General features: G+C 39.9%; 1 protein-coding gene across 1 annotated transcript; it reads left to right on the top strand.

Moving 5' to 3' along the window:
* The first annotated feature begins 9,273 nt into the window (after positions 1-9,273).
* Positions 9,274-14,505, top strand: LOC309698431 (uncharacterized protein). Its single transcript, XM_082520870.1, has 5 exons — positions 9,274-9,339; positions 9,641-10,135; positions 12,317-12,384; positions 13,203-13,246; positions 14,164-14,505. Exons 2-5 carry the CDS (start codon positions 9,829-9,831, stop codon positions 14,267-14,269), a joined length of 525 nt encoding a protein of 174 aa, XP_082376996.1. The 5' UTR covers positions 9,274-9,339; positions 9,641-9,828; the 3' UTR covers positions 14,270-14,505.
* The last annotated feature ends 3,208 nt before the right edge of the window (positions 14,506-17,713 follow it).

Here is a 17,713-nt window from a genome sequence, read left to right as displayed (position 1 = left end):
GATTCCCATAAAAAAGTCTGTTTTCTGCATTATTCGCTTGCTTATTACCCACCAGGCTACCGTTGTTTACAGCGCTGTCTGCCACTGGTTTTTGTTTTTTACATTTCCAACACGAAAGCCTAATTTCTTCACTTCAATACTGAACAAATGTATATACTGCAGAATATTTTAAGGTTATCTGCTATAAAATCCCAGGCCAGGAAAATCTCCTTCATGTTTTTCTGTATTATCCTCAGTTACTTTGACACAAAGGCATCTGCTGAGATGCTTACACCTTTGATCAAGTCTCACAAGTGTCAGCTTTGTTTTTATAGATGTAAAAATAAGGATATGTACTGATAAGTGATCAGAAATACAATATTTCTGACTGTATGGGGCAAAATTTCCCTGATTCAAATATGATCACCGAAATTCAAAAATTGCGGTTTTAATTTCCGCAAATGGCGCTCAATGACTCATTAACTGACGCTACTTATCAGCCAATCGGTGGCATGTAGTCTGACGACGTCACAGTGTAGTACCTGATCAGAATGCTTGGAATCCCGGGCTGTGAACTACTATGACCTAATGGAGAACCCAGAAAAGCATTCAGGATTTTCAGACAGAGCAGAATCATGGTTCCATCAATTGTTTGATGTTCATTTTATGAAATACTGTGTTAGCTTTATGATCTCACTACCACAAATAACAGAATTCAAACTATCCACAAACTGTCTCATGACTCCACAGAATATTTTCCCTAAGTACTTGAGGATCATCTATCTGTTTTTTTTTTTGGAAAACTTAAGGGGAGGTGTTATGACCCGGCTCGAGGCTGCAACATAAAAAAGGAGACGAATATCAGAGTGTAAGTGAGAAGAGGTTTTAGCTTAAAATGACATCCCAGGTTGGCTCAAATGGCTGTTGCCACAAAGGCAACAGGCTTCCTGAATAGCCTGCCACAGGTATGCATTTATTTATACCTTACTAGGTGTGGCCAATTAGCAACAGCTGAACACACTGAGGAGATTAGGGGCTGCAGAGGGGCGTAACACCACCTCACTCAAAAGGGTTCCTCTAGGACCCCTAAATTTATTAAGCCAAAGCCAAAACTTGAGCAGTTTATTACCTGCTCTCCTGACACAAAACTAAATACTCGCATTTCTTAAGTTGGCATCTTTAAGCAAGGATGCCCCTGCATTAGGATTTAAAGTTGCCACACTGACTGCACAAAGACTAACATGTGACCAACATAAAGGGGTACAAAAGTCAAATCCAAAACGATTATTCAACCTGCTACAACACAAAATCAGAGCAGCCACGAATAATCACATTCACAAGTGATCTGTGGTTCCACCACACAAACGGTCACATACAAGTGGCCTCATACCACAACAAGTTGCTGTAATATACAAAATTCATTAAAGCAACGCTAAAAACAATAATACCCTAACTTTACACACCTACATGCCGGCAAAGTTATGTGCCATTAGCGATGTTAGTACTAACTGGGTTTTAAAACCTTTACTTTAAAATATACGCCGCTATATATATACCTGACATTAATCTTACAGAAAATGTGATACTTTTATGGATGATTAAAGTCAGTCATATATCCACAAACACAACAAGCTGAAAGTCAGTGAATGCTGCCAAATATCACGGCACAAGCAGGATCCACTGCACTGTTAATGTTAGCTGTGTTATATTGCTGCCTCTGTTCGGTGGTGTCGAGCCAAACGGGCTTTAATATGTGTTTGAACGAGCTGACGGTTCACTCGTTAAGCTGAAAGAAAGATGCTTTAATCACAGGAGTCACACATGTGTCCACTGGGAACTCTCCTTGTTGAGCACTCGTAATAACACAAACACTAAATCTTCTTTCTCTTGTGCTGTTGTGTAGCAGTGTCTACACCTGAGACTGTCACCTGTCTGTCTGTCCTGCACTCTCTCTCTGATTGTGTAATAAAAGTATAACATGTATTTATAAGTTACACTTGTGTTTGAATCCTGCAGCTTATCACACATTTGATTTCCATGTGTGACAACTGCAAGTGACCAGAGTGAGGACAGACTGAGGGACCCACTGCTGCACATCACCTGTGAGGCTTTGCACCCCTGATGATCCACCAGGAAAAACTCAGCAGTGTGTGAGGAAGAGGAGGAGGAAGAGCCAGCAGCAGCTGACAGATGGAGAGGATAGACAGACTGTTCCCTGTTTGTGAAGGACTGCTAGGAAAGTTTAAAATAACTAATTGCCTGTCCTGACTCAGTCTCATTAGGTAATGTTCAAAATATTTTATCATTCCAGTGTTTTCAGTGTGGGAGAAAGTACTCAGGGCCTTCAAGTTACACACTATGAAAGGCAGAAACAAGTTTAATATTCAGAAACCTAAAGTATAAACCGGATTGCAACAAAGTTGGGACACTAAACAAATTGTGAATAAAGACTGAATGCAACGACATGGAGATGGCAAATGTCAATATTTTATTCAGAATAGAACGTAAATCACAGAACAAAAGTTGAAACTGAGAAAATTTATCATTTTAAGGGGAAAATATGTTGATACAAAATGTCATGGTATCAACAAATCCCAAAAAAGTTGGGACAAGGCCATTTTCACCACTGTGTGGCATCTCCTTCTTCTTACAACACTCAACAGATGTCTGGGGACCGAGGAGACCAGTTTCTCAAGTTTAGAAATAGGAATGCTCTCCCATTCTTGTCCAATACAGGCCTCTAACTGTTCAATCATCTTGGGCCTTCTTTGTCGCACCTTCCTCTTTATGATGCGCCAAATGTTCTCTATAGGTGAAAGATCTGGACTGCAGACTGGCCATTTCAGTACCCGGATCCTTCTCCTACGCAGCCATGATGTTGTGATTGATGCAGAATGTGGTCTGGCATTATCTTGTTGAAAAATGCAGGGTCTTCCCTGAAAGAGATGACGTCTGGATGGGAGCATATGTTGTTCTAGAACCTGAATCTATTTTCCTGCATTGATGGTGCCTTTCCAGACATGCAAGCTTCCCATGCCACACGCACTCATGCAACCCCATACCATCAGAGATGCAGGCTTCTGAACTGAGCGTTGATAACAACTTGGGTTGTCCTTGTCCTCTTTGGTCTGGATGACATGGCGTCCCACATTTCCAAAAAGAACTTTGAATCGTGACTCGTCTGACCGCAGAACAGTCTTCCATTTTGCCACACTCCATTTTAAATGATCCCTGGCCCAGTGAAAACGCCTGAGCTTGTGGATCTTGCTTAGAACTGGCTTCTTCTTTGCACTGTAGAGTTTCAGCTGGCAACGGCAGATGGCACGGTGGATTGTGTTCACTGACAATTGTTTCTGGAAGTATTCCTGAGCCCATTCTGTGATTTCCTTTACAGTAGCATTCCTGTTTGTGGTGCAGTGTCGTTTAAGGGCCCGGAGATCACGGTCATCCAGTATGGGTTTACGCCCTTGACCCTTACGCACAGAGATTGTTCCAGATTCTCTGAATCTTCAGATGACGTTATGCACAGTTGATGATGATAACTGCAAAGTCTTTGCAATTTTTCGCCGGGTAACGCCTTTCTGATATTGCTCCACTATCTTTCTGCGCAACATTGTGGGAATTGGTGATCCTCTACCCATCTTGGCTTCTGAGAGACACTGCCACTCTGAGAAGCTCTTTTTATACCCAATCATGTTCCCAATTAACCTAATCAGTGTTAATTGGTCTTCCAGCTCTTCGTTATGCTCAAATTTACTTTTTCCAGCCTCTTATTGCTACTTGTCCCAACTTTTTTGGGATTTGTTGACACCGTGTAATTTTGAATCAACATATTTTTCCTTTGAAATGATACATTTTCTCGGATTAAACTTTTGATCTGTCATCTACGTTCTATTCTGAATAAAATATTGACATTTGCCGTCTCCACACCATGCATTCAGTTTTTATTCACAATTTGTTTAGTGTCCCAACTTTGTTGCAATCTGGTTTGTATGTATCAGCAGCAGAATGGACCTAAAAATAAATGTACTTCTGCCCAGTTTGACCCATTTAGCAGAAACCAGCCTATCTAAGGCTCTGATATCTATTCTGTATGACTTAAAGCAGTTATGACAATAAAGGAATATTTAATATATCAGTCTACTCTTCATTTTATCAGAAACAGTTATCACAGCTTGTACATTTTCTTTTTATAAATGTATGTAAGCAATGAGCCAAATTTAGTAATGCCAACATACTGAAGGAACAGCATTTGTCTCCTATATATGATACACCTATAGATGCACTGTCAAAGACACTTGTCTTTGAGTGAAGATTTAAGGTGATAAGACATATAAATAACTGCAACTTGAATCTGTACTGAGGCTCAGTATTTGACACAGAGTTCATGTTCATTGCTGTAATAGCTAATAATGATTAATATAATAACTATAATGTTGGCCATATTATATTTACATTACCAAAGTGATATGACTTTTGTCTCATGAAAAACATTAGCTAATTGTTATTTACTAACTAATCTTAAATGACTGTTCAGTACAGAAATGAAGCCCAAAAATCATGTTTTACTGTCCTGTGGTCTCAGCCTCAGATACTTATCAAATCACACAAAGCTCTTGTAGAAACAAATGAACAAAATATGTTCTCCTTCATTTCTGTCAAACAAAATTGTATGACACGTTTCCAGCGGTTAGTATCATGGTTGCTAGGCAACCTGGGAAGCGCGACGGAGACTAGACTGTCCCATTTCACAAGCCTCTCACTTCCGCACGCACCATGCGTAGTGCGCGTACTTCAAGCGTGCCGACCCTGCCACAGCCTGAGAACCATCACAGACAACAGCGTCGGGGGCGGGGCTTAAGCTCGGACAGATCAAAGGCCTTTGCAACGTCACAACAAAGGCCTTTGCAACGTCACAACAAAGGTGCTTCGAAGGAGCCTCCAAATAGCATAAATAGAGCCTTGGCGACACTCTACACCAGTAAACTCCAAAGTCGGTCCGTCTAAAGTATCGCTGAGTCTAAAATACTGCTGAAAGTCAACCTTTATTAAATATGTCTCACGTTTATGTTAGAGCTAACGATCACGGTTCCCGTGCAAAGGTTCGCACAACTGAACAGCGTGCCCCCATTATTAAAATGCAACACAAGGATGTTGCACCTTGGGCACCACGCTTAGAGCGGTGGGACATAAATACAAATAAAAATTTACTCCCACCCCCCCCTCCTCTTCCGGTCAAACCACAGAAAACACAGCGTGCCCCCATTATTAAAATGCAACACAAGGATGTTGCACCTTGGGCACCACGCTTAGAGCGGTGGGACATAAATACAAATAAAAATTTACTTCCACCCCCCCCTCCTCTTCCGGTCAAACCACAGAAAACACAGCGTGCCCCCATTATTAAAATGCAACACAAGGATGTTGCACCTTGGGCACCACGCTTAGAGCGGTGGGACATAAATACAAATAAAAATTTACTTCCACCCCCCCCTCCTCTTCCGGTTAAACCACAGAAAACACTGCGTGCCCCCATTATTAAAAAGCAACACAAGGATGTTGCACCTTGGGCACCACGCTTAGAAAGGTGGGACATAAATACAAATAAAAATTTACTCCCACACCCCCCTCCTCTTCCGGTTAAACCACAACAACCACAGCGTGCCCCAATTATTAAAAAGCAACACAAGGATGTTGCACCTTGGGCACCACGCTTAGAGCGGTGGGACATAAATACAAATAAAAATTTACTCCCACACCCCCCTCCTCTTCCGGTTAAACCACAAAAACCACAGCGTGCCCCAATTATTAAAAAGCAACACAAGGATGTTGCACCTTGGGCACCACGCTTAGAGCGGTGGGACATAAATACAAATAAAAATTTACTCCCACCCCTCCCTCCTCTTCCCGTTAAACCACAGAAAACGCTGCGTGCCCCCATTATTAAAAAACAACACAAGGATGTGGCACCTTGGGCACCACGCTTATTAGAGACATGGAAATATTAACAGCAGTAAAATACAGATAACACCCCCCCCCCCCCCCAACCGGTAGCAGCAGATAGCCGCCCCTCCCTGAGCCTGGATCTGCTGGAGGTTTCTTCCTGTTCAAAGGGAGTTTTTCCTTCCCACTGTCGCCATGTGCTTGCTCATAGGGGATCATTTGATTGTTGGGGTTTTATATTCACAACTGTTGTTGTGAAAATATTCACGACAACAGTTATATTGCAAAGTCTTCACCATCCATCAGCCATTACAATACAAATAATAAAAATCTTGAAATACATAAAAATGTTGATGTTTGATTTTGTTTACTTTAGTTTTGTTTACTACTACGTGTCTGATAGTGATTGTCTGAGTAGATAAAACAGTGGTCCTGTACCACCAACATCATTATGGAGATGTGTGAGAATGACTGGGAGTCAGACTGGAGGACTACTGTGAAATCAGAAAAAGCAGAGTGGGGAGGTACTTCCTGTACATTGCTTCTCCAGCTGTGTAAATTACATTTTTCTCAGCAGCAACAGCTTTGGGGTTAGGAGAATACCAGGACCAGTCAGTGCACAATGACCAATTCATCAGCTGCATAACAGCAGCTGGAGCCTCACAGCTGGAGCGCACTGTACTGAGTGAAACATTTTCACACTTCACAAGAAATAAGGACAGAAAACTTTCACCTCATCATTCCCCAAACAAAAGGGTTTCATTTCCAGATGCCAGGAGGACTAAGATGCCACTAAAGGCAGAATAAAAGCAGCATGCATATGGCCCTTTTCCATTAGTACCTTCTAGGGGTGGGTTTTGATCATCAATTTTTCGATTAAAATCAATTCTAGCTTGCATAACATGATATTGATTCATTAAAATCCTGAATTGACTTTTAAATATAAATTCATTTTGCTCAAAATGCCAGAATATCAGGTTAAACCTTACAAAATTTCGACAACCACCCAACAGCTAAAACAGTAAATGAGAGCTGGTGCACGGATTCTGCACAAAGACGTTTCCTTGCTATCTGGGTAAACACTAGTGATGGGATTTCCGGCTCTTTTTAGAGAACCGGCTCTTTCAGTTCGGCTCACTAAAAAGAGAATCAGAATCAGAAAGGGTTTTATTGCCAAATGTTGAGCGGGTTTACAACATTAGGAAATTGCTGCGGTGCTTCAGTGCAAACATACTGTTATAAATTAAGCTTAAATAGACATGAAAATAAAAATGAGAATAAGAATTAAAAGTGCTAAGTAGATAGATATATACATGATATATACATGAGTGCAGGTGGTGATCAGTGCCAAACATGGAATGATGCAGTGAACACAGCGTAGGGTCATGTGTTAGGGGTGGGAACAGTCATACGGTTATTGTTCATGTGTTCAACAGCAGAGGGGAAGAAACTGTTCTTATGGCGAGAGGTTCTGGTGCGAATGGACCGGAGCCTCCTGCCTGAGGGGAGCAGGTCAAACAGACTGTGTCCAGGGTGAGAAGGGTCAGCTGTGATCCGAGCTGCACGCCCCAGTGTCCTGGAGGTGTACAGGTCCTGCAGAGATGGGAGTCTGCAGCCAATCACCTTCTCAGCAGAGCGCACAACACGCTGCAGTCTCTGTTTGTCCCTGATAGTGGCTCCAGCGTACCACACGGTGATGGAGGAGGTGAGGATGGACTCGATGATTGCAGTGTAGAATTGTATCATCATCCATGTTGGCAGGGTGAATTTCTTCAGCTGCCTCAGGAAGTACATCCTCTGCTGGGCTTTCTTAATGACGGAGGTGATGGTGGGCTCCCACTTCAGGTCCTGGGTGATGGTGGTACCCAGGAAGCGGAATGAGTCCACAGAGGTGATGGGGGTGTCAGTCAGGATGATGGGGGGGAATGGAGCTGTGTGCTTCCTGAAGTCCACAATAATCTCCACTGTCTTCTGGGCATTCAGCACCAGGTTGTTGTGGCTGCACCAGGACACCAAACGTTCAACCTCCCTCCTGTAGGCAGACTCATCCCCGTCCGAGATGAGTCCAATAACGGTGGAGATGGCTCTTTCGGCTCCGAACCGGCTCTTCAGGTTGTTTTGTTGCTTTAATTAATTTATTATTAACAATAATATAAAATTATGCACAAAAGGAATTACTAAGGTAAAAAAAGTGTTTTTATTTATATATGTTTATATATAAATATATGCAGTGGCCCCTAGAGACAAAACACGTACAAACTCCAAAACACATTTCTAGCATGAACTGAACTTCCAAAACAGAGCTACCTAGATCACTTAAATTACACAATTGAAAGCATGAAAGCATATGTGTATTGTTTGTGTATTTATACACAAGCATTCATATATAGTCAAATAATGAAAAAATAAATAAATAAACACACCAAATCCGGTCGTTGGTACTTGCTGGCTTGTGTAGCCCCTAGCATCCTGGAGCATTTCTGTTGTGTTTTGTACGTGTTTTGAGTTTTTATGCGCTTCTGAGTTTGTACGTGCTTTGGAGTTTGTACGTGTTTTGGAGTTTGTACGTGCTTCAGGGTTCGTACACGATTTGAAGTTTGTATGTGCTTTGTCTGTAGGGGCCACCATAAATATACTTTTATTTATTCACTCCACATAAAATGAAATAAATAAATCATATAATACTATATAACTATTTAAATTTTCAGCTTTTTCCTTTTACAAATTTAAAGTGAAACAACATAAAACACGGCAAACCACAACACAATTAAATATAAATTATAATATGAAAACAAAAAGAAGATGCATATTCTCTGTTATATGGACCTGCATGAATAAACTTTCTGAATCCTTTATCATCCGCAACTGAAAATAGTTGTGGATGGTTACTATTTTTTATTTTATTTTATTTTATTGATTAGCATTCAAATATCTCAATGAATACAGAACAAAGATCTACCACAAAGCAAGAAAGCATGAGACAAGGCTAATCAAAAGGTATTGGCTGAAGCATTTGCTTATTACGCCAATACGGAAGAGGATACTGAAGTGTGAACGCCCAAAGTGCCTGCATGCGCAAAAGAAGACGTCACACACATTGCGCTCTGTTTAGACCCAGACCAAACAGTATTGTTTGACTGATGGCCCTTATTATAAAGACTTGTTTGAGACTTTATGTTTCCCAATTTTGCTTTAAGTTATTTTGTTATTTACATATGGCCTAATAATGATCCTTATTGCTGTTTTAGAGAGGAGCGGTGCTTCAAAGAGTAGTTTCAGATTTCTGTCAGAATCTGCAAATATAATGTTCACGTTTCTCCAACATTGTCTTCCCAACAGTTTAGCTGGATGGCCAGGAAGCGTTCATGATGTCTTCTGTGGTGCTTCTCTGGCGCTGATAATTGGCGTCTGTCTTGTGTCAGTGACGTGGAAGATCGATTTAATGTGACAGGACCGTTCAAACAGCAGTCGCTTTCTAAAATATCAGCTATGTATCGGATTCAGTAACACATACGAACGTGACCCAAATTGGATTTGAAAATATCGGATTTGTGCCGTTCACACTGTCAGACCATGATCGGATATGGGTCGCAGAGGGTCAAAAAAATCTGATTTGCTGCGCTTTCGCCTGCAGTGTGAACGTAGCCAAAGTGTAGTTCCTGCTAAATATAAGGCCTTTTTTGAAAAATATTTTTATGAAAGTAAATATGTTTTATAGGAACCTCCACACCAGTGCACCCCAATACCCCCACAGAACAGCAGCTTGTGCAGTCCAAGAATGCCACCAAGGAGCATTGTGCTGACAAACAGACCCACATCAAAGAGCACGCAGAGATCCCCAGTGAAGAACAGGCAGAGACCCTGATCAACAAGCAAGCAGAGAGCCTTGCCAAGGAGCAGCCTGAGATGACCACCCAGGAACATCAATCTTCTAGGCTCCTCGAGGAGCACCCAAAGAGCCTGTCAGACGAGCAGACAGAGACTGTTTTTGTTCTCAATCTTGTTCCTTTATCTCCTTCTTCTGTTCCATGCTCCCAGTCTTTCCAAAAAAAGAAGAGAGACAGAAGCACCTCACAAACAACCTCTCCCACCTCTCCACCACCTTTTAAACCCGCAGACCAGCCATCTCTGCAGTCTCTTCATCCACCTGCTAGCCACGCGATCTCCCAGTCCTTAAGTGAGGGTGGCCAACATGAAAATAAGAAGAGAAAGAGTAAGTATTGCTTTGCATGTTATGTCTTGAGATTTTTAAGTTTCTTACCCAAAAATGATACATACAGTGGGGCAAAAAAGTATTTAGTCAGCCACCGATTGTGCAAGTTCCCCCACCTAAAATGATGACAGAGGTCAGTAATTTGCACCAGAGGTACACTTCAACTGTGAGAGACAGAATGTGTGAAAAAAAAATCCATGAATCCACATGGTAGGATTTGTAAAGAATTTTTTCGTAAATCAGGGTGGAAAATAAGTATTTGGTCAATAACAAAAATACAACTCAATACTTTGTAACATAACCTTTGTTGGCAATAACAGAGGTCAAACGTTTACTATAGGTCTTTACCAGGTTTGCACACACAGTAGCTGGTATTTTGGCCCATTCCTCCATGCAGATCTTCTCGAGAGCAGTGATGTTTTGGGGCTGTCGCCGAGCAACACGGACTTTCAACTCCCGCCACAGATTTTCTATGGGGTTGAGGTCTGGAGACTGGCTAGGCCACTCCAGGACTTTCAAATGCTTCTTACGGAGCCACTCCTTTGTTGCCCGGGCGGTGTGTTTTGGATCATTGTCATGTTGGAAGACCCAGCCTCGTCTCATCTTCAAAGTTCTCACTGATGGAAGGAGGTTTTGGCTCAAAATCTCACGATACATGGCCCCATTCATTCTGTCCTTAACACGGATCAGTCGTCCTGTCCCCTTGGCAGAAAAACAGCCCCATAGCATGATGTTTCCACCCCCATGCTTCACAGTAGGTATGGTGTTCTTGGGATGCAACTCAGTATTCGTCTTCCTCCAAACATGACGAGTTGAGTTTATACCAAAAAGTTCTACTTTGGTATCATCTGACCACATGACATTCTCCCAATCCTCTGCTGTATCATCCATGTGCTCTCTGGCAAACTTCAGACGGGCCTGGACATGCACTGGCTTCAGCAGCGGAACACGTCTGGCACTGCGGGATTTGATTCCCTGCCGTTGTAGTGTGTTACTGATGGTGACCTTTGTTACTTTGGTCCCAGCTCTCTGCAGGTCATTCACCAGGTCCCCCCGTGTGGTTCTGGGATCTTTGCTCACCGTTCTCATGATCATTTTGACCCCACGGGATGAGATCTTGCGTGGAGCCCCAGATCGAGGGAGATTATCAGTGGTCTTGTATGTCTTCCATTTTCTGATGATTGCTCCCACAGTTGATTTTTTCACACCAAGCTGCTTGCCTATTGTAGATTCACTCTTCCCAGTCTGGTGCAGGTCTACAATACTTTTCCTAGTGTCCTTCGAAAGCTCTTTGGTCTTGGCCATGGCGTAGTTTGGAGTCTGACTGTTTGAGGCTGTGGACAGGTGTCTTTTATACAGATGATGAGTTCAAACAGGTGCCATTCATACAGGTAACGAGTGGGGGACAGAAAAGCTTCTTACAGAAGACGTTACAGGTCTGTGAGAGCCAGAGATTTTCCTTGTTTGAGGTGACCAAATACTTATTTTCCACCCTGATTTACGAATAAATTCTTTACAAATCCTACCATGTGGATTCATGGATTTTTTTTTTCACATTCTGTCTCTCACAGTTGAAGTGTACCTCTGGTGCAAATTACTGACCTCTGTCATCATTTTAGGTGGGGGAACTTGCACAATCGGTGGCTGACTAAATACTTTTTTGCCCCACTGTATGTTGTCCTAGAGAACTAACAAACCATTGCAAAGTATTATTCACTAGTTATTTAGCTGCATTTTGGTGTACACTATAAAAAGACTATAATTAAATATGGTCAATCCCTTACTTTAGTTAAGAGGACTTTGTAATTCAACTTGATTGGATTGAGAAAACTAAAACGCACTTTGAGAGAACATTTTAGTTTCTCTCAACAAATAGTGTATGCATTTATATAAACAAGGTCTGGTGGCACTCAATTGCAAAATGAAGGGTGAATTTTTTTGTTAATTTGTTGGTCCTAAGTGAAACTAAGTTTTTACACAGAATTGATTCACAATTTATGGTATGTACTTTAAAAAAAAAACTCAACTGAGGTGGGTTCACTTTTGGACCCCAGAGGACAAATGGAGTATGGCAATCAGGAGGATATTACAGATTTTCACTTCTTGAGTGAAAACTCATATTTGATTTCTTGTGTATACAGAGTCTTATGTTTTTTTTAAATGTAATTTTTCATTTCTTAGGCTGTCGAAGATGTAGTAGGCAGAAGGTGTTCCAGTTTGAAGAAGTCACTGAGAGCAGGATAAATGAGGTAATACTTAAAATGTTTTCATTTGCTTTTCAGTAGACATTTTACAGTAAGCCTATCTCAAGTTGTTTTCATCCATGCACTACAGCCATGAACTGTGCTACATGGGTAAATTCAAATGTACTTTTGAGATTAGTGAAGGGAAATGATTAATGGAATTACATTAAAAGATTGTATTGTATTTCATGTGTTTGTTCTTAAACAATTCTGCAAAATTAATCACAGACATTGAATACTGCTACATCTTGCTACAAAAACCTACATGGCTAACATAGAAATGACTGTATATGAGGAAGGATCATATTTTTTTCTGTGTAAGCCTATATCCTCAGTTGTTCTTGTTGAATCAGGATCATAGAAAGCACAATTTATAGATCCTGATATATGCTGACCAGCCCTGTCTCACTATAAATAGTAGATGATCATGTGTAGTTTGAAGTGTTTAAATGGACACAATTCAAACAATTCATAATGGGATGATATTGATTATGTCAGTGTATGATGTTACAAGTACGTCAAACTTTCCGAGGAAAAGAACATAGCCAGAGTCAAAAACAGATAGACGCAGTTAACTAAACCTGTGATCAAAATAATTTTTTGTGAATGCCACAATTGGATACATGCTTTTCAAAATCCTATTATTATTATTTTTTATAAACAGAAATGCCTTACATACACATACCTACACATCTATCAAAGTGTGTTTACATGGGTCTGTGTGTGTCTCAGGTGTGCACACTGGATTACACACAAGCTTTATGAAGACACCTATCCATTAACCATGTTATTTAACGATTGCCTCTCTGATTCCTTCTGTCTAGGGGAACACAGAAGTAAAAGTGCGTTGGTTGCCTTGCTCTGTTTGGTAAGAAGCTCTTGATATTTCATTCTCTGAGAATGTTCTGTTTCCATCGATTACCTTTTTGGAGCACAAATGAAAATGGAAAACCAGGTGTTTTGTCACGTCTTACTTCTCGCTTTTTTTCTTATCCTATCTCAATTATTTAATCAATTAAGGATTATTGCAAAGTTTTTTGCCATCTTTGTCGAATCATAAAATAACAAATTTAATAAGAAATATATTTGAAACTGTTCAGAAAACACACGTAGTGTCTCACTTAGATGCAAAAGTACTGGGAATAATTCCAGCTGGACTGTGCTGGGGCCATAAGAGCACTCACATTAATTGTAAGAAATATATAAAAGCTATCAGGATTTTGACAAAGTGGAGAGAATTTGTCCATGTCTTACACAGATTTATGTGTGCCAAAGGATAAATCGCCTAAGCAGTGGAGGGAGTATTCAGATTCTGAACTTTCCAAAGAAGTACTAATATCACACTGTGAAAGCTTTCAGTTGTTTTGCATACTGTATTTCTAGCATTACAATTGTGTGACAGCAATGAATCTCTACAAATTAAAGAGTAAACAACAGCCTTTATAATAATCCAAAAGAAACTAATTATCACATTTGAACAATTTTTATTTTCACTTCACAGAAAGGATATTATGAAATGTTCAACTGAAAAACAATAACTAAGTCTTTCATATGTGTCGAGTGTAACTGTACAGTAGTGTTTTGTTTGTAATCCATCTAAATTACAAATAGTGTAGCAGAAGTTGAAAATATCCATAAAAATGACAATTTGCATTTTGGTACAGTACTTAAGGAAATGTCTTTATCATGTTCCACCTCTGGTGTTAAACATAAAAAGCACGAAGTAATCCCCAACATGATATTAATGTTTTTGGTGTTGTTTCTTTCAATAATTATATTTTCCAGTGGGAAAATCTGGGATGACACGTGGGAGCCAGCCAGTGAATTTCAACACCACTTTGCCATGCCAGATGTGCCACCTCCTTCAGCCACTGAGGAAGTCTTCTTATGATGTTGTGATGTTTGTTTTTCCATGTTACAAACAAGTAAGATATAATGTCTGAAAACTGAAGTTGTGTACTGTCTACAAGGAACACTTTCAGAAATATGTGGAACCAAAGGTCCATACATCCAGATGTCACATTGATCTTCTCTGTTCACAGACTGGATATGTTCATTTTCAGCAGTTTGATTGTTTAGAAATGTTAGACAAATATTTATACTTGTTAAAATGCATTGTGTTACGTAAAAAAAACCCTTTATCTTATGTTGTTAACTACAATAGTAGTTCTGTGTTCTTAACTTGAATGTTTTTGTACAGCATTTATATTTGCTACATTCTTTAAAAAGTGAGTGTAGGCTGTTATAATTGTTACGGTGAATATGACCCGCAGCTAGCAACTCAATCCATAAAACACATCAGTCTGTTTCCCTTTGTTTCTCATATGAAGTTGTTATTGTAAACAGGTGTTCTGTTTAGTTTAAAGTATGAAGGCTGGTGAAATTGTACTGAGTACTGTCAATGAAAAGTAAAATAAAAAATCAAAGGTCTATTGAGATGTGAGAACTTGTAGTACTGTTTGATGTTGAGACTGAAAGTTTCCATTACTAGTAGTATCAACTTTCATAATTTTCTTAGATGCTCAACATTGACTTGGCCTTGATCCACCTACACTGTTATATAACTTCATTCTCTATGCAAATATTATTTTTTCTGCTTTGCACATATAATGTATACATAGAACACAGAAAATGTCAAATTGCACTACCAGTAATCATTTCAAGTGTGATGTCCCCACAAATAATAAGCATGTTAGATTATGTACACATATTTTCAAATTAAAATCAACATTGAATGTGGCTTTGTCCCATTACCACTGACAACATTCTTTTGAGTATTTTAACTACATTGATTATTAGAGGGTTAAGTCAACCCTCTGAGCTCTAACAGCACCTAACCCTGTATATTGGGACTATGTCATTTTTGGCTTTAGAAGATTACTAACAAATATTGGCCGTCATAGGAGAAAGAGAATTAAGCTGTTTCTGTTGAGAGATACGACCTGAACTACTATTTAGGGTTAGGGGCCAGTACAATAGCAAAACTGCTTAAAGAGATTGGAGCCAGAGGACAGGTGCTGCTGCAGGTTATAAGAAAATTAGCTAACACTGCTGAGTGGGCCAATCACTGGCTGTGGTTAAAGAGGGCTGAGATCACTTGGGCAGTCAGCTATCCGCAACACACATGCCCAGAATTGATCAAACTGTGGTGGAGCTACCTAAGCAGGGGGCATCAAAAGGGTAGAAAACATAACACTATAATTTGTACTGTGATAGACCTGAAGCCTTGTTGACTGATACAGCTGTTTCAGGGCTCCTGGGGCTGTGCAGTGTAGAATAAGGAGGGGATGTTTTTCTCATTATCATTTAATATTTTAATATGCCATTATTAGTTCATTAGAAGTATATAACCAGCTTTGCATTAAGCATGAATTGAAGTTTTTGATCTTACATTATTCTTTGCATTACAGTGATGGTGATAACTTTAGTTTGATCTTTTCTTACAGGTACCAGAATAATAACATGATTTTCCATTGCAGATGTAACCATGATCATTCCATACACATTGCAGTTTGTTGCTCATTCTAGAGTTGTGCTCAAGGTAATTAAAGGTTAAAAGCTACAGCCAGCGCGAGTCTGGCTGATCTATGGAGGGCAAAGGCTTTGAGCTTGGAAGGCCGCACGCGCTTACACAGCACTTATAAGATGTTATTCTTGATGATTCTGTGCTTAGTCATGTTTTAATATGTTTTAAGTAGAAGTAGCTGATCCAGCAATATTCATTTAATATTATATACTTGATTTAGAGCAATACACACTGATGGTCTTAATAAATGAAAGAGTCCTTGTAGCTGCCATGTTGTGTCTTAGCAGGGTACAGACGGTTCCAGGAGACAGGGGCAGTTAGCGTCTGCCCTCGGGAAGGAGACAATGTTATTCTTTGTGTTAAATAAAATTGTCAACATTGATTGTATTACACCTGTCACTACGCATGAGGGGGCGTTCTAATACCCTGATTTCATAAAACTATGGAGATGTGTTTTTTGAGATGAGATCTGAGACTGTCTGCATACAGTGTCCATCTCCCACGTGTGTGATCATTAAATCATCGTTTGACTCAACCCGACGGACCAGTGTTGTTATTGTGGGTTTTTCCTCTGGTGTCCATCTCCAATATTTTTGAACCATAACAGCAGTTAACCTCATGGTAGTGAAACATGAGGCAGGAATGAAAAAACGTTTTGCTTCTACCCTCAGCTCTTTTTCCTGTTTGTGGGAGGCAGTGGAAATGTAGAGGGTACAGCCCGATCTGGGCGCGGAGGTATGGGATGCCAGATCACATGCCCCAGTTCCGGCTCTCCTCTCTTCTATGTTATCTCTTTTCTCTTTCACCTTTTCTATCTCTTTAAGAAGTGAGGCTCTTTAAGCACTAAAGACCTAAATAGTACTTATCGTTTTGCAGTGAAGTGATAGAAGAAAATAAATTGTAGAAAACTAAATAGGAAAAAGTAGAAGAGAAATAACAATTTCACATCAACCAGTGACACACCGCGGGGCCTGATCAACCCTGGCAGGGCCTCCATTTATGAGGGTGTCTACTGGTAAGGGCCAAAACACCCAATGAATCCAAGGCCCACTACTGATGATGTGTCACAATATTTTTATATTATAATCTGGATTTGGTCTTTAATCCCTAAACCTAACCAAGAACTTTAAAAGAAACTAAAAAATGGCAAATATCTTTTGATAAAAGACCAAAAGACACTGTGAAGTTGATGCACACAACGATTTGTCCTCCTGATGAAGTTTCAGGACTGCCTTTCTCCATAGTGGCCATCCATCTATTCCTTTTGTGGAATAAATTTATGTGCTGTATGTGTCACAAATACCTAAATTTGATCTGGTGTGGGCTATAGTATTGAAAGGGTTGCATAATAAGAAATTGTTTTTGTTTGTGAAATAGATTTCTACGTTCTTTTTCACAAGTTACTTACATGATTGGCAGTCATTTTCAGTTTTTACATATCAAGTCTACAGTCATAACTATATTAAACAGAAATGTGTTTTATGTCTTTGTCATGGAAATATAAATGTCGCTAAATTTTAACTGTGGTGACAAAATGATCCATTGAAACTGCATGAAAACATCAAACTGACAGTTATTTTTCAACTTTATTTGATTGTGGTCATTGGTAATATAAAAACAAATAAACTACAGTGATACAGACAATTTAATGAAATTTGGTGGGGGTAAAATGACAATGATGTTGGTCCACCCTAAGACACTGTAGGCTTAGTAACCACTGGATCAATTAATACTCTAAATTTTAAAAAAAATATGGTTGAGCACATCGCTGTACAACTGGAACTAAACAAAAAAAGTTATATATCCAAA

The sequence above is a fragment of the Aulonocara stuartgranti genome (assembly GCF_965226115.1).
Source record: "Aulonocara stuartgranti genome assembly, chromosome: 22".
Taxonomy (NCBI): Eukaryota; Metazoa; Chordata; class Actinopteri; order Cichliformes; family Cichlidae; genus Aulonocara; species Aulonocara stuartgranti.
This window is presented reverse-complemented; position numbering and strand designations above follow the sequence as displayed.